This window comes from Schistocerca piceifrons, chromosome 7 (genome assembly GCF_021461385.2).
Source record: "Schistocerca piceifrons isolate TAMUIC-IGC-003096 chromosome 7, iqSchPice1.1, whole genome shotgun sequence".
NCBI classification, from domain to species: Eukaryota; Metazoa; Arthropoda; class Insecta; order Orthoptera; family Acrididae; genus Schistocerca; species Schistocerca piceifrons.
The window spans coordinates 322,391,075-322,418,446 of NC_060144.1; the positions used below are offsets into that span (position 1 = coordinate 322,391,075).

Below are 27,372 nucleotides of genomic sequence, written 5' to 3' on the forward strand. Positions count from 1 at the left end.
AAATTCCAAAGGAACATTGTGTATCCCTTTTGCCTTATTTGATTGCAAGTCTTCCAAAACTCTATTTAAGTTAGACCATAATTCTCTATCACCTGTATCGCCCATTCTCAACTCCCATTTCTTCTTCTATCATGTCACCAGACAAGTCCTCCTCCTCGTAGAGACCTTCAGTGTACTCTTTCTACCTAAGCCCTCTCTCATCTGTTTTCAATGTCCGGCTCTGTAGCTGAGCAGTCAGCACAGCTGACTGCCATGCAGGGGGCCTGGGTTTGATTCCCGGCTGGGTTGGAGGTTTTCTCCACTCCGGGCTGGATGTTGTGTTTTCCTCAACATCATCAATATGCAAACCACGAACATGCCATCAACTAAAAGGACTTGCACTAGATGCCCGAACTACACCAGATGAGGTGCTTCGGTCAGTAATGCCGCATGATCATTTCATTTCAACAGTGTAATTCTTGTCATACTCTCAGTGTTGATGCCATTGATTTTAATTTCACAGAAGTTTGTTTTTACTTTTCTGTATGCTGTATCAGTCGTGATGACCATTTCTTTTTCAATTTCATCACATTTTTCGTGGAGGCACATTGTCTTAGCTTTCATTTCTAAGTGATATATATTGTGTGGACTTTCTTTCACTGAACATTTTTGTATCACTTCATTTAGTTGAATTAAAATATTTTATCTGTTACCCAAGTTTATTCACATTTATCTTCCTTGGACTGATGTTAGTGTGTCCAACTTCTGTGATCGCCACCTTTGGAGAGATCCATTTCTCTTCAACTGGAAGGTCCATTGTGGTATTCAGTATTTCAATATTTACAGCCTTAGAGAACCTCAAACACATCTCATTAGTCGTCAGTATTTCTGTACCCCACTTCTTTCCACACTGATTTTGCTGGACTATTCTCTTATTTCTGGACTATTCTCTTAAATTTCAGCCTACTCGTCATCATTACTAAATTGTGAACTGAGTCCATATCTGCTCCTGGGTATGTCTAACAATCCAGTATCTTTGTTGCACCATGATGTATTCCAGCTGAAATCTTCCTGTGTCTCCAGGCCTTTTCCTAATAAACCACCTCCTCTTTTCATTTTTGTGTAGTGTACTCACTACTACTAACCAAAATTTATTGCAGAACTCAATTAGCCCTTCTGCTCTCTTATTCCTACTACCAAGCCCATATTCTCCTATATCTTCTTCTTTCCCTTCCATTCCCTTCCCTTTCCCTACTATCATGTTCTAATCCCCTATGATTATTAGATTACTATCTCCCTTTATATACTGAATTACCTATGAAGTACACTTATATACTTTCTCTACTTCTTCATCTTCTGCTTGTGACGTAGGCATGTGTACCTGCACTATTGCTGTTGGCATCAGTTTGCTGTCGATTCTGATGAGAACATCATTAAACTGTTCACAATAGCTCAGTCTCAGTCCTATCCTTCTGTTTGAAATAAAGAAGAGTAATGGATGTTCCTGGATTGAGCAATAGGAAAATAAGAGAAAGGCAACCGTTCACCTATAGCAGATAGATATGTTGAGCACAGAAACATATAACAGCATTCACACTATCTTTCAAGCACTAACTCTTTTTCTAACAACATTACACACATTCACACACACACACACACACACACACACACACACACATACACACACACAAAAAAAAAAACAACCAAAAACCCAAATGCACACTCTCGTGGGCTTCACAGGTCTCAATGAATCATATTCTCATTTACCATTTATTCCTGCTGTTGATGTTACCCTGTATTTGTCTGACCAGAAGTCCTTATATTCTTTCAATTGCACTTCACTGAACACCCCACCCCCCTCCCTCTCAAATCAATCCCACCCACCCAAAAAATAAAAGGAAAGAAATCTTGGAAGACAGCAGTTAAGTAATAGGCTGTAAAGAGCATGGATTCAAAACAAGGGGCATCCTAGGGTAACATGTTTAATGCCTCATTGTTTCAGTTGACAGCACAATCATATTCAGTGTATCTATTGTGTCTTGCAGTACTCATTTTAAACAATTGTGTATATGATTTGTCCTTTTTCAATGCAGTTAACTCTTTGTGTAGTTAGGTGGAATACTTATGCTTCCTTCAAACCATTATTCTTGATAATCTTATATGTATCTTCAAAATATACTTTTGTTAAGTAATTACTATTCCCTTATTTACAGCTGTGCCATTTGCAGAGTGCATTAAAGAGGGTAGTAAGTGTGCTTTTAATCAGTTTGTATGTTGTTATGTGACTGATGAATTATAATTTTATGTAAAACTAAAAGTTTATTTCATCTGTCCTTGAGAAACTTCACTTAATGAATATTCATGGCTGTATTTCTTAATACTGCATTGTAATGTGAGGAACTGAAGAAGAGTTTTTTGTTCTCAGTGGTCATTATATTGGCAGCAAGTGGAAAATGGCCAAATGACATAGAAGCTGTTCGCCGTATTCGAGCTGCTTTTAACATTAAAATATCTCAGTGCCTTCATGACCAGTTTAATTTAGCAGCACAACCATATCAGGATTATGTTGACATACTCAAGGTACTGCTCAGATGTCTATCTCTTTGTTTTATCGTTCAAGAATTTGAATGTAAAAATATGTGAGAAAGAAAGTTGCTACTCACTTTTAGTTAGTTAGTTAGTTAGTTAGTTATTTAGCTTAGTTAGTTAGTTAGTGTGTGTGTGTGTGTGTGTGTGTGTGTGTGTGTGTGTGTGTGTGTGTGTGTGTGTGTGTGTGTGTGTGTGGGTGTGGGTGTGGATGGGTGGGCGGGTGGGCAGGCGGGCGGGTGGGCAGGCGCGCACGCGCTCATGCGCGTATGTGCATGTGTGTATGTGTATGTGTGTCTGTTGTTGATGAAGGCCATAATGGCCAAAAGCTTTAATTGTGCGAGTCTTTTTGTTGTATCTATCTGCAACCCAGAATCTCCTTTATATGATGAGTAGCAACTTCCTTCTCATATCTTAGTTTTATCTTTGTACTTTTTGAGTTTATTTTTGTGCTTTTTGATTAGTGTTTCATTTTTTGTGTTCCATGTTTTGTTCGTATTTTCTATGCTGATATGTCAAAGTTGTCAAGGTATTATGCTGTGAAAATGATGTCTGAATTTGCTGTTGGGATAGCATAAATCTGCTTATTCATTCTCATTAGCCCTGGTGCTATGGCACTACATTGTTTTATGCGAATATTGTTAAATCGCGCTCTGTTTCCCTTAATGAAACAGGTCGGTGTACTTGTCTATTACACATTTTCACAAAATTCTTGTAGCATAACTGTAGTATCTTGAGGCACAACTTCAAGAATATAAATTAATGAATGATACAACTATATCTCCTCAAATGGACGTAAAAAGACCCATGAAACTTTGGGAAAATTTGGCAAACAGTATACAGTTGCAGATATGGTGTTTAACTCCTCTTTAAGATCTAGTCTGTGTGCATGGAAATGAACAGCATAGCTAATGATTTATAGTCAGTTAGCCTTCTCAACTGATGAAACAACAATGGCTGGAATTGTTCTTAGCTACAGCACTAAATCCTTCCTTTTCCTCTCTTTTATCAATTGGAATAATTAAATTCAGGTTGTTAGCTTCACGATTCCTCAGAAGATGAGACTATGTTTTTTCAACCTTATTTGCTCTCTGATCACCATGCAAAATCCCGGATCTGTCCAGTAATTGGAATTTACTAACCATGTGCAGATCCCATTTGCTTTTCCTACTAACACACCGACAATTTCTACACATCCACAAACATAAAATTAAAATTTTTGAAAAACTGAAGCAACTCTTAAGACTTGCAGCCAAAATGTACTTTTCTCTTTACACAATATTTTGACAAGTCCAGTAGTTGCTGTCATCAAGTGCTGAGTATGGGTTTCATTGTGTGTTGTTTGGCCTGCAACTAATTTGATACAACTAAGACAACTACAGTATATAAACTGTCAAAGAAGGTGTTAAAACTGAAATGACAACACACTTGCAAATCCAAAAATCAATTTACTAAGAAAACCTCAAGGGCCGAGCAATTTCTTCAAAATGTTTTAGTTGATTCTTGATGACACTTAACCTTTTCAAGATGACACACTTTACTTTAAACCAGATGCTGTTGATTTACAGTTTTGTACTTTGTAATATCTTAATTCAAGAGCAGTGCAACTACAATTAGTAGTTGCTTCTAGCTTTCCTAATACTTGCTCAATATATACTGTTTCCTTTGTGATTCTGAGGTGACAAGACTCATCTGCAGATGGAGATGCTTCTTAGTAGGTTACATCTAGTTTTGGTGCTAGTAAATCATCCAGCATTTAAATCTTCTGTCACTGTGTATATCATGGACATTTTCCTTGATCTGCCTTCCTTCCTAGTATACCTGGTGGAGAGAAAATCTAATAAACCTTTAATTTTTTTAACTATCTACTGCTTTTTTCGTACTTAGTAAGTTTATTTATGTACACTCTGGAAAGAAAATGTCACATTTCTCCTTCTTCTTCTTCCTCTACTCATAGTACTACTACAACTATTACTACTACTACTACTACTACTACTACTACTACAACTACTACTGCCACTACTACTGCTGCTGCTGCTACTACTACTACTACTACTACTACTGCTGATTTGTTCATGCTTTGTAAATAAAGTAAATGATTACATATGTAATCATGAGTATCTGTACAAAGCATAGCTTAGTTGTCTGAATTTTATGTGCAATAGAATATTTAAGTTTTTTTATTATATAACTTTAATTTTTTACTATTTGATTTTTTTGCAGAATTGGAATAAACTTGTAATTCAAAGAGAAGTTCACATAACTTCAATAATGTGTCTTTAATTTTTTTCCAGGATGGTTTTGTGTTTAGACTTCGTATAGCTTGCACTAGAGAAATAGCATTGTTAAAAGAAATGATCACACCACTTGGAGTAAGAAAGTACAGAGACACTCCACAGTCGTTAGCACTTGAAAAGAAAGTTGTTCACTCACCAAAATTGACAAGTGCATTGCATGGGTAATGTATATTAAGAGTAATCTTTTTAATTTATTCATACAAAACACTTTGGAATTGTAAGTTTTTTTGACTCGATAAGAACTATGATATCTAAGGTACAAATAACACTTGTATAGGTTTCTGTTACAGCTTTAGATAATTGTGTGTTATTAGTTTTGTTATGTTGTGCTTTAGTATTTCTCTTCCGTACAAACTAGAGACCTGGAATTTAATCATCAGTTGGCTCCATGATTTTTTGTGGCAAAAAATAGGATCCCCCCCACCCTCTCTCTCTTTCTCTCTCTGTCTCTCTCTCTCTTTCTCATGTGGTATGGCCATGGCTTAATCTGACATGAACTTAACTACCCGGACAGTTATAAGACAACTTGCAGTTAAACATAAATTCAAAACTACAGTGCACCTCGTACTTAACACATATTCAATGTACACTGCCAGAGATGAATGTATCAATAATCTAGAGGAAAAGACATTAGTACTAAATGAGGATTGCACTTTTAACCTTTGGATTTATCATTTTTTTCCATTTGCCAAATTTACTGCAAGGGAAAAGGGCCAACTCAGATCACGATTGCTGTTCTGCCATAAATTGTAGGATTTCTGTAACGTAATTCAATTATTTGAAAAAAGAGCATGTAAGGCTTCCTGCAGTGCAGTAGCTAGTAAAGACTTGTTGCCATAAACATTTTGATTGTCAGTTGCTCTACTCGGAATTTCCAGCATAAGTGGCACATGACTAAAATAATAAATATGGTTGTTTAATGTAACTCGGAGTCAGACTAGTTTCAAAATGTTACCAAGAAGGTGCACTTCCTTGACTCTGTGCAACTTACTGCCATTCTTATTTCTCCAGCCCATATAGTTTATGGTACTCATTCAAAATTTTATGAGTGAAAAGCAATAAATATGTTTGAATGCATGAATAGCTATTGAAATAGGCCAGGTAAAGTGTCACCAAGACTCAACTCATTTATTAAATAAAACACTTTAGTCAAGTACAACAAAATTCATGTTCTCAGAATAGGTCAGTTCCTTACTTTGCTGAGCCCTTCCTACATCCACTGTATGACTTCACATCCACCTAACACAGTGGGTACGTTTGGATTCCGTAGAAACACCGGAACACGTGAGGCAATACTGACCTTACGACTTATCTTAGAAGAAAGATTAAGGAAAGGCAAACCTACGTTTCTAGCATTTGTAGACTTAGAGAAAGCTTTTGACTGGAATACTCTCTTTCAAATTCTAAAGGTGGCAGGGGTAAAATACAGGGAGCGAAAGGCTATTTACAATTTGTACAGAAACCAGATGGCAGTTATAAGAGTCGAGGGACATGAAAGGGAAGCAGTGGTTGGGAAGGGAGTAAGACAGGGTTGTAGCCTCTCCCCGATGTTGTTCAATCTGTATATTGAGCAAGCAGTAAAGGAAACAAAAGAAAAATTCGGAGTAGGTATTAAAATTCATGGAGAAGAAATAAAAACTTTGAGGTTCGCCGATGACATTGTAATTCTGTCAGAGACAGCAAAGGACTTGGAAGAGCAGTTGAATGGAATGGACAGTGTCTTGAAAGGAGGATATAAGATGAACATCAACAAAAGCAAAACAAGGATAATGGAATGTAGTCTAATTAAGTCGGGTGATGCTGAGGGAATTAGATTAGGAAATGAGGCACTTAAAGTAGTAAAGGAGTTTTGCTATTTGGGGAGCAAAATAACTGATGATGGTCGAAGTAGAGAGGATATAAAATGTAGGCTGGCAATGGCAAGGAAAGCGTTTCTGAAGAAGAGAAATTTGTTAACATCCAGTATTGATTTAAGTGTCAGGAAGTCATTTCTGAAAGTATTTGTATGGAGTGTAGCCATGTATGGAAGTGAAACATGGATGATAAATAGTTTGGACAAGAAGAGAATAGAAGCTTTCGAAATGTGGTGCTACAGAAGAATGCTGAAGATTAGATGGGTAGATCACATAACTAATGAGGAAGTATTGAATAGGATTGGGGAGAAGAGAAGTTTGTGGCACAACTTGACCAGAAGAAGGGATCGGTTGGTAGGACATGTTCTGAGGCATCAAGGGATCACCAATTTAGTATTGGAGGGCAGCGTGGAGGGTAAAACTCGTAGAGGGAGACCAAGAGATGAATACACTAAGCAGATTCAGAAGGATGTAGGTTGCATTAGGTACTGGGAGATGAAAAAGCTTGCACAGGATAGAGTAGCATGGAGAGCTGCATCAAACCAGTCTCAGGACTGAAGACCACAACAACAACAACAACAACAATCTGTGTCCAAGTTGGTGTATTATCTGAGACTCGAACTCGGTCGGGCACACAGTTTTAATCTGCCAGGAAGTTTCATATCAGCGCAACCTCCGCTGCAGAGTGAAAATCTCATTCTGGAAACATCCCCCAGGCTGTGGCTAAGCCGTGTCTCCGCAATATCCTTTCTTTCAGGACTGCTAGTTCTGCATGTTTCGCAGGAGAGCTTCTGTAAAGTTTGGAAGGTAGGAGACGAGGTACTGGCAGAAGTAAAGCTGTGAGTACCGGGCGTGAGTCGTGCTTCGGTAGCTCAGTTGGTAGAGCACTTGCCCGCGAAAGGCAAAGGTCCCGAGTTCGAGTCTCGGTCGGGCACACAGTTTTAATCTGCCAGGAAGTTTCATATCAGCGCACACTCCGCTGCAGAGTGAAAATCTCATTCTGGATACTGTGTGGTATTGTTTATAGTTGAGTTATTGAACAAGGTGTTGGGTTGGGATAAAACTTCAGTAATATTCCTAATGTAAGAAAATTTGGCAATGGTAAACACAGCTATGGTAGTACGTCTTCCGGATAATATACGTACTTCTTTCAAACCATTTCAGGTGTGGCACCTCTTTGTGAAGTACGTGGGAGTTGTTGAAATATTATTTTGTAAAAAAAGAAATAAACTTTAACTTTGATTTGCAGGGAGATGTTATAAAGTGGTGTATGGCATATTGCTTTTTATGGAATATGTACAGCAGTGTTTTCCTAAGTGGTTCGTAGGTTGGAACTAAAAGAAAAGACTAAGCAATTTTAATAAAATCATATTTGTCACAAACCTTTGGCACTTCTTTCGGAATACGTCCTGGTTTTCAAGGCACGGGTTGGAAAAGGACCTAACAACACAGCTAAAATTTAACTTGCAAATTCCATTCTGTATTGTGCCCTACATTATATTTCATGATGATGTTATGTATCTATGTACATATAACTTCATGACGAACTTTGTAGGATGCCACGTTAAGCTTTGAAACCGTCCAAGTTTTGTGACAGAGGGCAAAGAGTTAAGATTTTGTCAATATGCGATGTGCGAAGTGGACTCAAAATTTACTCTTTTTCTCGTTTATAGATGAAATCGGGCATAAATTTTAACACTTGAATGGCTTGTATTAATACCGGTATTATGCATGTAATTGTGCAGTTAACTTAATTTCTCCAAATTCCCAACATTAATGCAGTGGTTATTGTTTTTACATTTGGCCAGGCAAAAACAATCTGGAAAATTGTATTGATAGTTTTCCCTAAAATAAGGGAAAAAACATTCACATACCTATAGAAGATTGGGTGTTGCACACAGAAACATGTAATAGGAAACTGTTAACACTAGTATAAGGCCCCACACTATCCTGCTACCAGCCGGCCGCTGTGACCGAACAGTTCTAGGCGCTTCAGTCCGGAACCGCGCTGCTGTTACGGTCGCAGGTTCGAATCCTGTCTTGGGCATGGATGTGTGTGATGTCCTTAGGTTGGTTAGGTTTAAGTAGTTCTAAGTCTAGGAGACTTATGACCTCTGATGTTAAGTCCCATAGTGCTTAGAGCCATTTGAACCATTTTATCCTGCTACCCACGCCTTGACTCGTGTGGCCTTCCCTACCCAGTCCCCACCTCTACCCAGGCAACTACTTGCAATAGGAAGTGTCACTGCTACTGCAGGTTAAATATACTTCTTGTCTGCAGTTTGATGTTTCGCTGGCTACTATTATTATTTGCTTTGTTTTATTATTACTCGCGTAACAACTAATATATGAAATTAAATATGTTACTATGAAAAGAGCCCCAAAATACCTTTTAGTGATGCTGTGCTGTGACTTTCTTTCGATCATTAATTTTCAACAAAACAAAATATATTATGTTCTTATTCTTCTGGGTGTGGCTTTCTATTAAAGGAACATTTTTTCGTTACTGTAACTCACTATAAAGTTCAACGTATCTTCCTTACTTTATAGTTATTGAAAAGGTTAATGAAAATTACTTTGTTATCCATAGTGATGTTACAGTACGCAATGATTGTTCAACGTCAAAATTTTGCAGTGGATTTTTGTTAACAGTAAAACACCAATAAGTACCACGACTAACACGAGAACATGAGACTATTTTCGGAGAAAAAAGATGTTTTTACTATTAGGTTTGCCAGACCAGAACTACGCACAGCAAGATTTCTTTTATGTTATGAAGGTAAATTATCTTTTTACACTGTTAGTAATATATATTCAGCAGCCCGCGTCAACCTGTAAAACACATCATAAAATCTGCTGCTCTGCTCTGCAATTCCGAAAGCTGAAAGAAATAATTTTACTTCACTATTACCTGCCCGCTTCTTTGCGGTATGATAGATTTCATTTAATGCAGTTTGAATGTGCTGCGGCAGCGGCTCGTTCGTTCGTAGCGCAGCTCTGCACCACGAATAATATTTAAATAACTGAAAATGTCTTAAAGGGATGGGATAAAATACCAGGCAAGCTTATTACAAATCACAATGCAAGGTTTCAATAAGTAACTCCATTCCAAACATTTAAACAAATCAATTAATTACACACCTTTCCAAGGCTATGTCTAATGGCGTGCCTCTCACAATCTTGACAAAAGAATGCTACGCTAGCGTACAATATAACATCACAGGCTATCCTACTCACGTAACTCCAAGAAGACGACAGAGAAATTAATGTTCATTCTGTACTATTTATACTAGTCACATATTCTCATCTTTGTTTGATATTTAATAAGTATCGTCTGTGGCGGTTTCAGTACTCGCCGACACAGATATTATCTAAATAAAAAAAAAAAAAAAAAATCAGTTCATAATTCCATACAAGAACAAAACATGACACACAATGTTTTCTCTTTATTACATAATATGTCTTTTGCTAAGAGACGTTACAGATGTCATATATATGTATGGTTGTATGTAACATTTGTCCAGGTCTCATAATTACTTTCAGACTTATGCTAAATTTTTGCAGCACACATCAAAACTTAGGGCGCTAATGACCACTGAAGTTGTGCGCCCGAAAACCACAAAAAAAAAAAAAAAAAAAAAAAAAAAAAAAAAAAAAAAAAAAAAAAAAAAAAAACACTTTCGAATGTTTCTATGAATTTGAAAACCAGATAGCAAAAAATTCACCAGAAGTAATTGGAGAAAAACTAAATCCTGGATTTTTCATCAAATATGTTGGTTAATAATAAAAATCAAGTATATGCTTGAAACATAATTTCCCAAAATTTACACAATTTTTTATGAAGTTCCCTGAAAAGTGTAAAAGTGTTTCACTTTATTTGCTATTTTTACAAGAAGACTGTGGCTAGTGTTGTTACAAGTTCATGATGATGTATTTTAAATGTGGGTATGGCTCTAGTGGCTCAGAACTTCTGAAGGTAACTACAGTATCCATAAATCAGTAGGGTCTTTTTTTTTTTTTTTAATTTTGTGTACCCATCTACATCTGTATCTCCTCCTAAACTTATAGTTCACAAGCCATCTTACAGTCGTCCATCCTGATTTAGGTTTTCCGTGCTTTCCCTAAATCGCTCCAGGCAAATGCCGGGATGGTTCCTTTCAAAGGGCACGGCCGACTTCCTTCCCCGTCCTTCCCTAATCCGATGAGACCGATGACCTCGCTGTTTGGTCTCCTTCCCCAAAACCAACCAACCAACCATCTTTCAGTGTGTGGCAGAGGGTTCGTCTGGTATCACTATTTCCCCACTTACCTGTTTCAACCTCAAATGGTGCACAGGAGAAACTACTTTCAATGAGCCTTCATATGAGCTCACATTTCTCTTGATTTTCTTCATTTGGTCAGTTCACGAAACATGTGTAGATGGAAGTAATATATTGCCTGACTCTTCTGGGAACATACATTCTCAGACTTTTAACAGTAAACTTCTCCATGATGCTTGTCTTGTAGCATCTGCAACTGGATATTTCTTAATAATCTTACTCATGCTAAATGAGATCGTGATGAAAGATGCTACCCTTTGTTATACCTTTTATGTCTTTTCTGTTAATCCAAGACTGACAGGCAGTACTCAGAATGGGTCAAACAAGTATTACGTAAACCATTAATTTCATTGGTGAATTACGTTTTCTGAAGATTCTCCCAGTGAAGAACTTTGGCTTTCTTCCCCCCCCCCCCCTCCCCCCCTCACACACACACACACACACACACACACACACACACACACACACACACACCTAGATTTTGTGTCATTCTAATACAAGTCACTGTGGATGCTTGCTGTTAGATATTTTACAGTTTTTACTGTAAACAGTGATTTAGCACCAGAAGTGCAGTTTAAAAGCGACGGGTTTATCTGCGTATTTGTCCACAATGCATTACAATAATTTATATGTAAGGTCAACTGCCAGCCCCCGTACCAATCGCTGAGCCTCTGCAGGTCTTACTGCATTTCACTGCAGCCTTTTGGTCTTACAGCCTGCTTATAAGCAACAGTGTAATCCACATGGACAGCCAGATGGAGTTTCTGAATATACTTTATAAACTGTAACAACCCAGTAACAGTCCCACGGGGTACTCTCCGAATTACTTTCTTACGTGTCAGTTTTGCCCTATTACGAATGATTGTTGAGTTCTGTCTGCTAATAAGTCCTGAATCCAGTCACAAATCTGGTTCAATACAAGGTAAACTCATACTTTGTTTGTTAAATGACAACATATAGCTGTATCAAGTGCATTCCAGAAGTCAAGGACCACCGCATTAACTGGGATGCCATTGCCATTAACTGGGATGCCATTGACTGATGCACGCTGGATCTTGTGCACAAACAGGACGAGCTGAGTTTCACAACAATTTTTTTTGTGGAATCCATGTCAATTTTTAAAGAGGTGATTTTTTTCGTTCTCCATACAGATCATAATGTGAGACTATAAAATGTGTTCTATAGTTCTGCAACAGATTTATGTCAGCGATACATGCCTATAATCATGTTTATCACTTGAATGATTTTTCTTAAAAACAAGAATGAGATGCAATTGTATCGAATCATTAGCTACCATTCATTGCTGTAGTGACATACAATAAGCTACTGTTAGAAGGGGAGCAATGTGTTTCGTGTACCCTGTGTAGAATCTCACACGTATCTCATCAGTGCCCTTATATTATTGTTAATTTTAATTTATTTATTATTCTGCAGTCACTTAATTCAGTAACTGCCATCTATTGATTTGTGTGATGGTTGAAAGAGGAAGCCAAATTACAGTCTTCAGAAGACAAAATTCGCTATTTCGGCTTTCTTTCTGTCATCTTCCATTTTGGTGCCAGTGTGGTCACAGAGTGACCAAATAGATGATTTTAATCCACTTACTGGTATTAGGTAAGGTTAAAAATTACTAAGTTTTTTAGTCAAGATTGGTTAGCAAAATTTTACTTTTGAGTTAATTGAACACTTCTCACATTGCCTCTTCATACTGAGTTTGGCTTCATTCTGCTTTTATCAACAAGACTTTAACCCAAATCTGTGATGAAGATTTTTGTTTCTCAGAACTTTTCTAGTATTGTGGGTTGTACCATCTCTTACTGGTCTAAAGCATTTTGTGCAGTGATTTGTTATGCTTTATATTTTCGGCTCTGGAGTTAAATATATGATGTTGACTGCTATGATTTTTTTTTTTTTTTTTTTTTTTTTTTTTTTTTTTTTTTTTTTTTTACTCTTACGTAACAAACATATTCTTCTCACCTTTAACATTCCTTGGAACACCTGCAACAACAGTAACATGATCACCGATACTCTGCTCTTCATTAACTGGTTCAAGAAGTTCAAGACTTTTGGTTCTATAACTAACTGCTTGAAGTGTCTTCCAGATAAAACATTCAGTTAGTCTCACTTGAATCCCTGTCACTACAGCTATGAATGCAGGTGGTATACTGTAACATCTGATTACCACATGTGACCCACCTTTTACACTATTCTTTACCTAGTTTATTTTACAATAGGATCTGTAATAAAGTCACTAGATATTGTTGAGTAGTTTACAACTTTAAATACACTGCCACTTTTGGCATCTAGCCTGTCCTAGCAAGAATTTGAATTCAGAATTTCGCTGCCAGATCTTTATTTGATAGCATTAAGAGGAGTACTGACAACTTATGTGTAGAGAATCTATGTTGTGACTGTCATGACATTAAAAGTGTAGTAGCATTTCACTACACGGCTAGTCATAGTTGAAGCCATTTTTGCCATGCAAATACCAGGGAGTAATGATATATAGTAAAATAAGTATCTTGTAAAGAAAACAAATGCAGATTACAGACAGTCTGTTACTAAACACATCACATGAAGATGCCATTAGTGATCTTTATCCTTGTAGGGCAGACTTGTGCTTGTATTCTTAGTTTCTACTTTATTTTATGTTCTAGAATACATAACACTATTATCATTTTCTCTTTTATTTGTTTTTGTGGACCAAGATTATACAGTATTCTGCTGTTGCAGTTTGCATCAGGAGTATCCATCATATGGACCAACAACGTGTTTGGCAAAACGGTGGCTATCTTCACAGATGCTTGATGATAGTCATATGCCTGCTATGGCTGTAGAACTAATTGTTGCATCACTGTATTCATCTCCTGGGCCGTATCAGCCACCTCAACAACCACAATGTGCTTTTTTCCGTTTTCTTCATAGACTTGCATACACTGATTGGCACATGGAGCCATTGATTGTCAACATAAATAATGAACTCGACAGTAAGTTGAAGTTTTTTGCCTTACAAAAATTAACTGTACATTAAAATTAACTCTACATGGAAAATTTTCTGTAATTTTATTCAGTTGATTACCTGTCACTTCTCTGCAGCTAGAGTTAAAAACGCTGTGTACAGTAAGAGTTTAATATATGTTTTTTTTAAATCAAACATCTTGGGATGTGGCACAAAAAATGTTTATATGTATTCTCTTTCCTGTGAAGATCTCATCAGTAAAATGGAATGAAACATTCATAGTTGTAAAATGTAAGAATTTTAACAGTACTAGTAAATATCTGGATTACAAATATTGAGCTCCATCCTAATTGTGTAAAGAGAAAAGTGGAGAAACCAGGACTATATGAAAAGATTTGATTGTTTACAAAGTGTTCAACTAGTCAGTCAGACTCAGATTATGAATAGGGGTTAGTGTACTGGAATTCATAAAAATATTCTTTTTTTTCCTCTGAAATGAAGTGCTATTTTATTTGTAATGCTGCTGGCTCAGTTGTGACTCCAGGCTCAGTGAGTGCAAACCATTCATTAATCTTTATTGTTGTTTATAACCTAATTTTTTTATTACGATAATGAAAATTCACACCCCAGAGTTGGGTGACAGTGTTTACATGTGGTTGCCCAGGAAAATGAATACGTTGGATAGGAAGTGATGATGGCAACTGGGAGAAGGGAGATGTTTGGGTCAAAGAGGGGATAGAGAGGTACTGGTAGATGGGAGAAGTGGAGATGTGTATTTCAGCAGCAGTGCCAAAATGAGTGTTAAATAATGACAGAACTGAGTGGATAGTGTGTGTCACTAATTGGCAACAGAAATTCATCCTTATTTGGTGATGATTTATAAGGAGTTTTCTCCTTGATTTTCAGATTGGTAACTTAATACAAACATACTTAAACTTTGGTTGAAAATGATCTATGTGGAGAACACCCCAAAATCATAACCATAGATATAAACATAAGGGAAGTACACAACATTAACTGAAGGATGATTAAATGTTTATTAAATAGATTATGCTGCAGGCATAGTTCAGGAAAGAATATAGTACAGTTTAGATAAGAAATTAGTCATGAAAACAGCTTCTTCTAGAGGTTTGCTACATTTGTTGATTGTTAAAAAAAAAGTTTTGCATGCTGAATTATTACTGTGGATGTCGTGTTTGGCACTTGGGAACCATAGGAATTGTTGAAAAATGTGGCATATTTATGGGATTTGCTACCCTCTGGAAAATTCCAGAAGCTAAAGAACTTTGTGACTGGAAAATGTTTAATCAATTGAAATGATTTTGCCAAGCATAAAGGGCCAGAAGCACCTTGGATGATGCTTCAGAAGGTGAACTGGGAGCACAATTGGTGCCCTGGTACTTAAGCCTGCTGGTTAGTATGAGGAATTGGGAGCATTCGGAATCATGTTTGGATGCAGCGATGTGGGCATCAGTGACTGTGGTTGCAGAGGCTGTGTGGAGTCCTCCACCTCCATGCCTGTGTCCATGGAAACCACTGCTGGTGTTCTGCAAGGGCGAGCTTTTTATGTCAGGGTGCATCATGAGCAGCAGTGCAGCCAGTTGGCACAGACTGAGTTGGCTGGTATGCCAGTACTCCAAACCCCTCTCTGGCACGTCTCATCAGACGTAAGGCACCAGCCATCAGTGGTAACCACTAAAGCTGGTATCCTTGTGTTGTTTGCCATGTATGAGTATGCTCATGCTGCTGAGCCCAGTGAATATTTCTGGGCCCTGGATTCCCAGGGCTGTGGGGCCAGGAGATCGAGTTGAGTTTGAGATTGTCTCCCATGGAGGAGCTCTGCTGGGCCGTGATCATTTATGGGAGTGGTTGTATATGGAGGAATGTCTTGAGCAATGCTTTGGTGATGGTGGTTACCAACAGCTTCAATATTTGGTGCTTAAATGTATGTACCATACATTCAACTTTGTCATTGGAGGATAGGTGAAATGGTGGACTGAAAAGGTTTTTTGTGGTATTGAAGGTGCAGAAATGATGTAAGAGCTGTCACTATCAGTTGGAGACCATTGGCTGATATAGTGGTTCGGGAAAGTCCTTCAATGGCCAGAATGTGGAGGAGCACTTTAATTGTCATGTCCATTATGATGGATGCCATGCTGACCACATATGGATAATTAGAATAAGCATCCACAACTATTAACCACTAGAGCCCAGAAAAGGGCCCACAAAGTCCAAATGAAGGCAGCCTAGGAGCAATAGTGAAGTTGAAAGCAGGAAGAGTGATCGCCTGACCATATATCATGTTGCCATTTATTATGACCAGGATTTGCCAAAAGATTGGGGACAACTCGGGGAATCCACTGAGGCTGGCCAACCAACTTGGGGCTGTCAGTACGATGACAACAACAATAACAACAGTAATAATGGAGGAAATGAATACTGGAGACAGCATTATAACTAACAAATTCTGCAAGCAAACTAAGAAAGAAACCAAGATGTAGTGGAATTTAAACGAAGACACAGTGGTATGTTATGGCTAGCGATAAAATTGCGAGGTGAATACATCACTGAAAGCATGAGCTTTATAAGGGTGCTGGAATCACTTATTGACTGGCAAGAGGGGAGTGGCATTGCAGTACAGCAATTCTAATGTTTGTATTCGTAGCAATGCCACATATCAGCTGAGATCAAGCAAGATTCATGCATTCCGGCAGGCTTTGAAAATCATTTACGTGATCATCCAGTTTTTTGTCATATCTGTATGTTTGTGCAGCCAAACATTCCTTGTTTTGTGTATGTATACCATAATCTTCCCACCCTTCTTCACTCCCTTCCCATCTTTGATAAATATTGCTTTACTCTTTGTGGCCACCATGAAGAACATTTTTTGGCCTGTGTTGACACGTGGACTATTCTTTTAAAGAAAACAGTGGCACCCGATATTTATTAGTGAATTCTTTTTGAAGATTAAATCACTTCTGATTACTCAGAATAACCTGTTAAGTTTTATAAAAATCATTGTAAGAACTAATACTCTCTGTTTCAGACAAGAGTTACTTTATCTGTCCAACACATTCAGTAACTTCCCATTTATGAATGTGGCCTCATGATTTTTTTGTATTTATTTAACATTGCTGTGTGGTATATCATGTCTCTTTGCAGTGTTTAATTTATTGTTATTATTATTATTACTATTATTATTATTGCAGATGAGACCGTGACTTCAGTTGATAAACATTTCCACAATGCTCGCAAGTCTCTTCCACCACTCTTTATTGCTACACCAGGTGACACTGTGCATTCAGTATGGACTAAAGAAGCTCCATCCCTAGCAGTACTTGTACATGTCACTTCCCTTGCAGTGGAAGCACTGAAAGTTATAGAAGAGCGATTATCTACTTTTTCTCTTCATTACCAGGTAACATATCAGCTTGTTACAAAGCTTATGAAATAAATGTGAGTCAATATTTTGTTTTAAAAAGATTTATTTGTAATTTCCTTTTATTTATTTATTTTATATTTATTTATTACAGGCACTATTTTCTCCAGCATTAGATTTTTATGATGTTGTCATATACTTACATCCATCATTAATTTCACGAAGAAGTGAATCGTTGCAAGCTAAAGTTGACAAGGAACCTTCAAAACTTCCACCATATAAACCACAACAACCAGAAAAAATCCCCATTGTTGGATTTGATCCAGTTCAGTGCTATTTAAGGGAATTGCGAGTAAGTAATCATGATTCACTAAATTTTAGGAGGAAGTGATTTGTGATCCATATTACTTACTAGAATAAACTTAAAAAAGACGGGCAAAATAAAAGTGGCACATAAATTTTTTATAAGGCTGATGTAGAATTGACACTTGTCAGTGAACAGGAAAATTGCCCATCAGAGAAAATGCTGGAAACTGTGAATTTGATATACCATTGCTTACTTTCATATGTCTGCATATGCGCATCTCCTGCATGCTCTATTCAGAGTACTTTGCTTTGTCATTATGTTTGAGTGAGTGAGAGGAGAAGATGTGTTTAGTGACCAATGCAACACAAAATGGTGTTCATGATAGAACAGCACGTGTTCATTGTCACATGTTATGCGAATCACAATTTGTGGAAAATGTGTGCAAGATTCTTTGTGCAAAACCTCTGGCAAAGTCTTCAATGGAAAACTTAGTGACAAAATGGGATGAAATGGACCTGGCAAATATAACCTGTAACCATCTGAAAAGAATTAGAACATCAGAAAAATTTCCCGAATGAAGGAAAGCGTCAATAAAAATGCGACAAAACCTCAATGCCATTTACCTGTGCAAATGTGAATTAAGAGGTCATCATGTTGAAACGTTATGAAGAAGAACTTTCATGTGTATCCTTGCAAATTTACTTTTGCGCATGAATTTTAAAGTATCCAGCTGAATTTTCATGTATTGGATTCTGCTGGTGGTTTTTTAGTGAGCTGACATCAGTACTTTTCGATCCTCAGTTTTTCATTTCTTCAGTTTAGGCCTGGTCTAGCTTGTATGTGAACTCACGGAACATGCACCATTATGGATCAGAAGATCCCCCTCTTTACTTTGAAGAGCCATTGCATAATCTCAAGATTGGTGTTTGGTGCCCATTACCCAGTTTCCACATCATAACTGTTAAAATGCTGACCATTATGTCCAGAAACTGTTCATGATCATTAATCTGCATGTGGATCAACTCAAAAGAAGGTCTAACAAGAGCATGCAATGCCTTGGTAACCTTGTGACGAGTATACGAGGCATTCCGTGAGGAGAGGACAATGAGCAGAGACAGTGCAATCTCCTGCCTACCTTGATCGCCTGATCTCTTTCCCTGGAGTTTTTTTTCCTGAGAGCCAAATTGAAGGGTCAGATGTACTCAAATAATTTTCACACACTGAAAGAGTTACAGCAAAACATTGAAAATGCTATTGCTGCCATCCATTAGGTAGAGCTGCTACAAGTCAAGAACAGCATTGCATCAATATCAGTGACTGTCATTTCCAGCATCTTCTGTGATGGTCATTAACAGGGGTCAATATCATGTCTGTCTTATTCTAAATATTTTCCAGACCAGTTTTATTTTGCGCACACTATAACTCAGAATAATAATACGAGGGTTGTAGCAAAAGTGAGGTTCCCATATGTTTTAAAAATAGAAAACATTGTTTATTGTTATTAATTTATATATCATTGAAAAGCTTACACTTTTGTCTATTTTTCAACGTAGTCTCCATTTTTTTCGATGCACTTTTGAAGACGGTGCCCCAGCTTTTGTATCCCTATGTCGAAGAAGTCTCCCGTCAATCCGTTGAGGAAACGTGTGAACCCTGCTCAGACTTCATCATCGCTCTTGAAACGTTTGCCACATAATTGTTCCTTTAGCTTGGGGAAGAGGTGATAATCGCTGCGGGCTAAGTCCGGGCTGTACAGGGGCTGGGCCACAACAGTTCACCCAGATTTCTTCAAAAGCTCCTGTGTTTGACGAGCGACGTGGGGTCGAGTGTTGTCGTGAAGAAGCACTACTCCCTCCGTCAGTCGTCCTTTCCGGCGATTCCGGATTGCTCGCCAGAGTATGGTCAATGTTTCACAATATCTGTTGGAGTCATCCCAGGTTGCATGAAATTGATGAGGAGTACCCCCTTCCAATCTCAAAATACAGTCGCCATGACCTTTCCTGCTGACTGCATTTATTTGAACGCCACTGACGAGATTGTTGTTTTGTTTTGGGGGTGTAATGAAACACCCACGTTTCATCTCCTGTGATGATAGAGTCCAACAACTTCTCCTTGCTGCCTCCCCCGTCATACTGTCGAAGAAACTTGCAGGCACAGTCAAGGCGTTGCTCCTTGTGTCCGTCAGTCAGAATCCGGAGGACCCAACGTTTCTGTTATAAGTTCTTTCAATTGTGCCATGAGACGTTTCAGGAATGCGTTCAACAAGTTCACGGACAGTGACCCTCAGATCTTTGAGCAGCTCACTGTTGATCTTCTGGACAATTGCATCCGAAACTGGTGGTCTTCCATTCCATTCTTCATCTTGAACTTCTGTGCAACCCTCAGCAAAGCCCTGCACCATTTGCTGATGTGCTGAATGGGCATGCACTCTTCACTATGAACCTCAGTCAGCTGCCGATGACCGAGCGAGGTGGCGCAGTGGATAGACACTGGACTCGCATTCGGGAGGACGACGGTTCAATCCCGCGTCCGCGCATGGCACTGTTGTCATATTTAGCATAGCACCTTCCCTTGAGGCTGTAGCTCCTTTGGAACCTTACTTTTGGTACATCCCTCGTATGAGGTAGGCATACTGGAAAATCTTGTATAATAATACACTGAACTTGCATACACTTCAAAATTGCATACACTTTAAAATTTCTATTGTAGATGTTCATAGGCATAGGTGTTTACGATAGGATTGTTTTAATAAACTTATTCTTTCAAAATTTATGTGTAAATATATTAAGTCTGATCATTACATGTGAGGAGACTCATGAGCAAGGTTAAGCTTTGAGGTTCTTGTAGGAATGTAGAAAGGGAAAAGTTGAAGAAATGCAGATGCAAACCAAAAAGTGCACGTTTCATTTTATTATACAGGGGGTGTCACACAGTTTGGGTCAAATTGAAACAGGTGATAGTGGGTTCACAACTAATTATGTAAGATAGGTAACCAATGGTGTGAAACATATTTATTGTGGACTTACACAGCATACACTGCATAACAACAACATGAACAGTAATTGTTCAGACAGATAACTGCCAGTCTTAGTGCATATATGGCAACAGCACATGAAGTTCCAGTGCACTAGATGTTCTGTCACACTATCTCAGAGATCTCTGTTGTACCAGAAGACAGGCAACTTGGATCCTAGCAAGCAACCTTCATTCATTCCTATGGGGTTTATACACCAATGTCTTGATGTGACCCCGGGGAAAAAAGTTCAGAGGCATGAGATCTGGCATCCGCACTGGCCTTGGAATATAGGACAGGACCACCTGTTCCAATCCAAAGATGAGGGTGCTCACAGACATTAATATTGAAGTGGGCTGGTGCACTATTGTGTTGAAACCACATTTTTTTTATGGACAACAAGGGTTACAGTCTCCAAGAACTGTGGCAGTACATATTGCAGGAACACCAGGTAATGCAGACAAGTCAGATGGGGAGGCAGCAGATAAGGCTGTGTTACGGTGATCTTAGACAATGTCCCCCATATGTTGCAAGAAAATCATTGCTGGTGGCCACCAATGTGGGTGCTGTGGCGGTTGTCCTGATTCCAGACATGGCTGTTGAAAATACGATTGTGGGTGAATGAAGCCTCATCCATGAACAATAGAAACTGTAGTAAGTTCGGCACTGCAGTGGATAATCGATTTGACAGAAGTGAACACGGTGCTCAAAATCTGTTAGTCCCATTGCTTGGACACATTCGTTATGATAGGGGTGTAGTACCTGTTCCACCAGTACTCTCCACACTGTGTCCTTCAAAGTGCACATTTCACGAGCAAGTTGACTGGGGCTTATTGCTGGATGTTGGCCACATGATTGAGCACCATCTCCTCAAAGTCTGGTGTTCAGACATGTCTTTGGCGGGAACCTTGGCTGGTTCCCTGTGACGAGAATGACCCCATCTCTTGTAAGTTGGTATTCAGGAAAGTAAAATTCTTCCAATGAGAATGATACCTTTTGGGAAATCATTCTCTATTATTCATGCTGCTTTACCATTTTCTGTACATTCGTGCTGCTTTAAGGGCACTACATCCTACTGGTCCTTACATTAAATGCATGTCTGCCAACTCTCCTGACGAGAAACATTTCATCTTTGACTATGCATCTTGCACTGTACACAGTAACACATCACGAGCTGTCTGGTGCAATGGACAACTGACATCAGGGATAGTGGCATGCACACAGCACAGCTTAATGTGCTGGTGCGATGCATTGGTTGTCACATGACACATATGCTATGAACTAAGTTGTTGCTGCCCGTTCCAGTGTACATCAGACACCCAGGATCTTTGTGAGAGTGTGGCAGAACTGCATGCACTGTTTCAATACATACATTGAGACTGGCGGTTGCTGCTTTGAATGGTTACTATCGGCTATATTTTTGTTATGCAGTGTACATGTATGCTTTGTATGTCCATAACACAATATATATGCATTTCCAATCATTGGTTTCCTACCTTTATGTAATCAGTTGAGGACCCACTATCGCCTGTTTCAATTTGACCCAAAAGGTTTGAGAAACCCTGTGTACTAGTTAAAATTCACACATGTTTGGTGGTTGATACACCAGAGCTACTAAGAGAATAGATTGGGAAAATAAACACATTAGAGCATTAGAGGGAAACATGAATTAAGTAGCACAGGAGAAAAGTTGGAACAAGACATGGTAACAGAAACAGAAAGCCACAATGAATTGAAGAGAACAAAATGGGTGAAATTGAACAGAAACCACTAAAGGGATAGTTCCTGGGATTAAAGCATCTTGTGCTATGAAAAGGGAGGTCTGTACTTGAGAGCTGAAATTCCATTACCACCAGCACTGTAAAGTCATACAGTCTAATATAGCACTGAATATAAAGAATTTTTGAAAATATAATGTAACTTGATAGCTAAAAAAAACTACTTACCAAGCGATACCAGGAGGACACACATATAAAGATTAAGGAAAAGTGCAGGCTTTTAGAGCCACTGGCTCCTTCTGGCAGAAGAGTAGAAGGGGAAGGAAAAGGAATGAAGGAAAAGGACTAATGAGGTTTGGGAAATGGACTTCTACCATCTCTAATACTCCAAAATCATCCAGTCTGTTTTTTAAAAAGTGAAACAGGTGCAATACACTCAGATAATAAAAAAGAGGGAAAGTGAGTAAAAAGCAATAAGAAAGAACAGCGTTAACCAAGACTGTAAGAAAAATACTGTATCAAACGAAATTAAGCCCCCATAAAATAGCTCTTGCAGGAACGCTGAGACATTCAAATCAATGATCTCCAAATTCAGTGATTACATCTGTGCAAACATTGCATGCACAACCAACAGGCATTACTTTCAAAATTATTTAAATGGATAGTTAAAAAATCTACTCACCAGGCAGCAGCAGAACACTCACGTAAAGACAGTTGTAACTGGCAAGCTATCAGAGCCAGTGGCTCTTTCTTCAGGCAGAAGGTTGAAGGGGAAGGAACAGGAGTGAAGGAAAAGGGCTGGAGAGGTCTAGGAAAAGGGGTAGATTTTGGGAAAGTCACCCAGAACCGCGGGTTTGGGAAGACTTACTGTACGGGATGAGAAGGAAAGACTTTCCTTCTCAATGTACCAGTGCTTTTAAACAGAATTCATTTAGAGCTTTTATGTTCTTGCAAGGTGGCAAGGACAGTGTGCAACAACTGAGGACTTTCATAGTTGCACCTGTGTATACCTTTATTAAAAGCACATATGTTTCTGGATAACAGCTTAGATCGTCTGCGTTCACTGAGTAACATAAGCAAGTCCGATGATATAGCAGTCCTTGATGGATGTTAGAACAGTGTCTGTAGAGCAGTGCAGGGCGATGTTTTGGGGTGACAGTGTGGTGTAGTGAGTCCTGTTATGATGCCTTGATGCGAGGATGGTCTGGCACAGAGACAGCTCAATGTGGAGACGTCTCAAAGCAGTGACAGCATGGTGCAGAAACAGCTCAACACAGAGATGGCATGATGTGAGAAGCAGTACAGTGGCGACTCAGCATGATGCGCACAGTGGTGTAGACATGAACCTTGGAGCTGGTATCAGTGAAATTCTGACTGACGGACTGTGAGGTGCAGCCAGCTCCTAGTCCAGAACTGAGTGAGCGATGAAGTGCTGCTACCTGCTGAGGATCATACTGTACCTTAAATATCAAGCAGGCAGAAGAATATCCAAGGGAGTTTGACAAGCATGTGACCTGTGTATGGAAACTGGTCTCATGACGGCACTGCTGCTGTTTGTTGGTGCGCATGCTGCTCGGGAATGTGGCTGCTGCCCCCCTGGTGGCACCTGGAACAACTGGTGTGTAAACATATTGTCTGTAAATGATACCATTTCTGCAACACACAATGCTCATGTGATATTTTTAAAGAATCTCTGCCGAAGGAACACCTGTGGGCCAAGTGCAGGCAAACCCGTAGGGCGTAGGCATTGTTCTGGAAATAGCTGATGCATGGGCGGGTATAATAATAGCACTTAACTTATGATATAAAACCCACCACATACAGGCTTAAACTGCAAGAGACATAATCCAGTATGGCTTCCGATGTAAAAGCAATCTAAAGCAAATATCGGATTGATCTGATTCTGGCTTTCATACTTGAAAATGCACAACATGTAAGTCCATGTTCTGATGTCACAAACCTGGATCAGCTCCTCATCCATGTCGCATTTGAAGATGGCATAAGCAAATTACAGGATTCATCATGCTGCTAAAAATTAGTAATTCTGTTGGCTTTGATGGTGTTCCTTGCAGAATATTAAAAACATTGTGTTGACTTGATAGGATTACTCTTAAGTTATTTTCGGAATCAATTACATTTCCTCACAGCGATACTATGCCATTGAAAGTTCTCCGTGATGTGATCTGTAGAATATGGTTAACAAATGAATTAATTAAGTAGTTAATTAATGAGAGAGAAGGAGAGAACTGTGAGGGAAAGAAAGGGGGTGGAGCCGGAGTATGGGGTATTGATAAAGCTCTCAAAATAGATAGCATCAGAAAACCAACACACATAAAAATGATGAGTGCTGAAGAATTGTCACCAGGATGCAAACTTCAATAAGTGGCACTGAATGAGTGACTAAAATGCACTGCTAAGGATGCCGCAAAACTGAGAGAATACATTGTATGGCAGTGTGACTCAGAATTAGCCAGTGTTCATGTAATTTTACTTTTAATGCTTGGCAGCACTTTTAACTTTTGGATGGTCATATGTTACACTTTTGGTTCAGATAACAATATGGGAAGGATAGAATCCTACTCACCATGTAGAGGAGGTGTTGAGTTGCAGACAGGCACAACGTGTCTGTGATTCAGTGCCTCCTCTATGTAGTGGGTAGCACTTTGTCCTTTCCATAATGCTATTATTCCATCCTGGACTTCCCATTTGCTTTGGTACAAAAATCGACAACACTGAATTGCAGAGTGCAGTTGTCTGGCTGGGGCTTAGCTGTATGGCTGTGAAACACGTCTGCATCATGTAAAACAAATTAAAAATGTAAGATCTTTTCTGTTTTAACAATTTTGTTAGTAAAGTGGGTATCATGTAAGTGAATTGGAGGGTGTCCTCTTATTGTCAAACCATGCAAGGTAAAGCAATGATGTATCCAAGAGGAGAGGTAATTTCAGACTTGTTAACACAAATGTTTGCATTTTTATTCCTACTTTATATTTGGTGAAACTAGGAACTTACAGATGATAACTGTTATGAGAGTAGCACATTTAATTGTTTTATCCTGTTATAATATTTTACAAAAAGTGAAAATAATTTTTAATTCCAACAGCAAAATTATGGTGAATATGCCCTCTTCTTTCATGATACTTATGGTGGAGATGTAATTGGAGTATTATGGAAACCCACAGCAAAGGAGCAAAAAGAATTTAAGGTAAGTCAGTAATATTTGAAATATGAAAATTTACAGGATATTCTTAAATAAACCAGCGTCCTTTCCAAAATAAGCCAGCTAAAGAACACTACTCCATGTGCATTGACACATTCACTGCCACAATGCCACAGGTAGACACACCAGAGCCTCATGCCTGATGCTGTGTGCCTACTGGTGGACACAAGATCCACTCTGTTTGGTACAGTCTATCTTTGGATGACGTATTTGTAATACAATCAGTCAGTTGCAACCTTTTTATGAAACATACACAGTGGATGAACAGGGCCCATAAATGTTATCTTGGGTTGGTGAGATATTGTCAGTTTAGCCTTGGTTGCAATTGCAGCTTCTCACAGTTCTATGTCGTAGAGATTTCTTGCACTCCATCACCATCACCACAGTCACTGCTGTTGCTATCATTTGTATCCACAATCTCATCTTCTACTTCAGAAAACTCTGATAATGCTAGATCACGGACATCAAAATTTGATATTTCCAACAGCCTTAGTAATTCATCGGTGAAACGATTCATTTTTTGACATTTACCAAGTCGTACCATCCCACTAGTTAACAGTTTGGGAACCATTTGAACTAAAACCTCTTACGCATGTACTATATGATAGGAAAATGTCACTGTTGATACCAAAATATGAAACAGCAGTCACTTTTATTGTGGATTTAGAGTGATGTTGAAATTTTCCAAGAATCAGTAATACGAGGCGTGTTTTTTAAGTAAGTACCATTTTGAAATAAAAAAAAAAGATGTGCTAAGATATCTCAATAATTTTATTTTTACATGAAAGCCTGTACCTTAATCTACTTTTCTACATAATTTCCGCCAATATTGAGACACTTGTCATAACGTTGTACCAGTTTTTGAATACCCTCCTCATAGGAATCTGCTGCCTGACTTGTTAACCATTGTATCACCACACCACTGTTTTGACTTTGTCATCGTCTTGAAGACACTGACCGCCCAGGTGTTTCTCCAAGTGCAGGAACAGATGGTAGTCACTGGGCGCAAGATCGGGCTGTACGGAGGATGACCTAGTGTTTCTCATCGAAAAGATGTGATGAGATCTTTGGTCTGATTCACCACATGTGGACGGGCATTGTCTTGCAGCAAAACGATGCCCTTGCTCAACTTCCATGAACTGTTGCTTTGATTCTGGTGTTACGTAGGCCACCCATGTTTCATCGCCTGTAATAATTTGGCTTAAGAAATCATCACCGTCGTTGTGGTAGCACTCAAGGAAAGTCAATGCACTGTCTAAATGTTTGGTTTTGTGCACATCTGTCAAAATTTTTGGTAATTCTAGTGCTTGGTCACAATCCCATACAAAACACTACGAGAAACATTAGGAAAGTCATCCCGCAGGGAGGAAATCGTAAAGCGTCTGTTTCCTCTCACCTTATTGTCCACTTCCTGCACCAAACTTTCATTAACGACCAAAGTACACCCACTCTGTTCTTCATTATGCACATTTGTGCGGCCATCTTTAAATGCTCTCACCCACTTTCTTACCTTTCCATCACTCATAATGTTTTCTCTGTAAACTGCACAGATCTCACAATGAATTTCCTTTAGCACTAAGAAATCTTATAACAGCCCATACTTCACAGTCGCCGGGACTCACGATTATCGGAGGCATTTTAACACTCAGTACACAATGTAAACAAGGAAGAATCAGACTGTAATGGTGTCAGTGCGTAGATTAAGGTATAGGCTTTCATGTAAAAATAAAATTATTGAGCTA

The 27,372-nt window shown here is 38.6% G+C and overlaps 1 protein-coding gene across 1 annotated transcript in view; it reads left to right on the plus strand.

Annotated features, from left to right (window-relative positions):
- Positions 1–27,372, plus strand: part of LOC124805161 (nucleolar protein 6) — a 137,413-nt gene that overhangs the window by 104,583 nt on the left and 5,458 nt on the right. The window contains exons 15-20 of the mRNA XM_047265641.1: positions 2,405–2,559; positions 4,860–5,023; positions 13,768–14,021; positions 17,203–17,411; positions 17,527–17,724; positions 25,514–25,615. Coding sequence (XP_047121597.1) covers positions 2,405–2,559; positions 4,860–5,023; positions 13,768–14,021; positions 17,203–17,411; positions 17,527–17,724; positions 25,514–25,615 — 1,082 coding nt within the window. The remainder of the gene's footprint in view (positions 1–2,404; positions 2,560–4,859; positions 5,024–13,767; positions 14,022–17,202; positions 17,412–17,526; positions 17,725–25,513; positions 25,616–27,372) is intronic.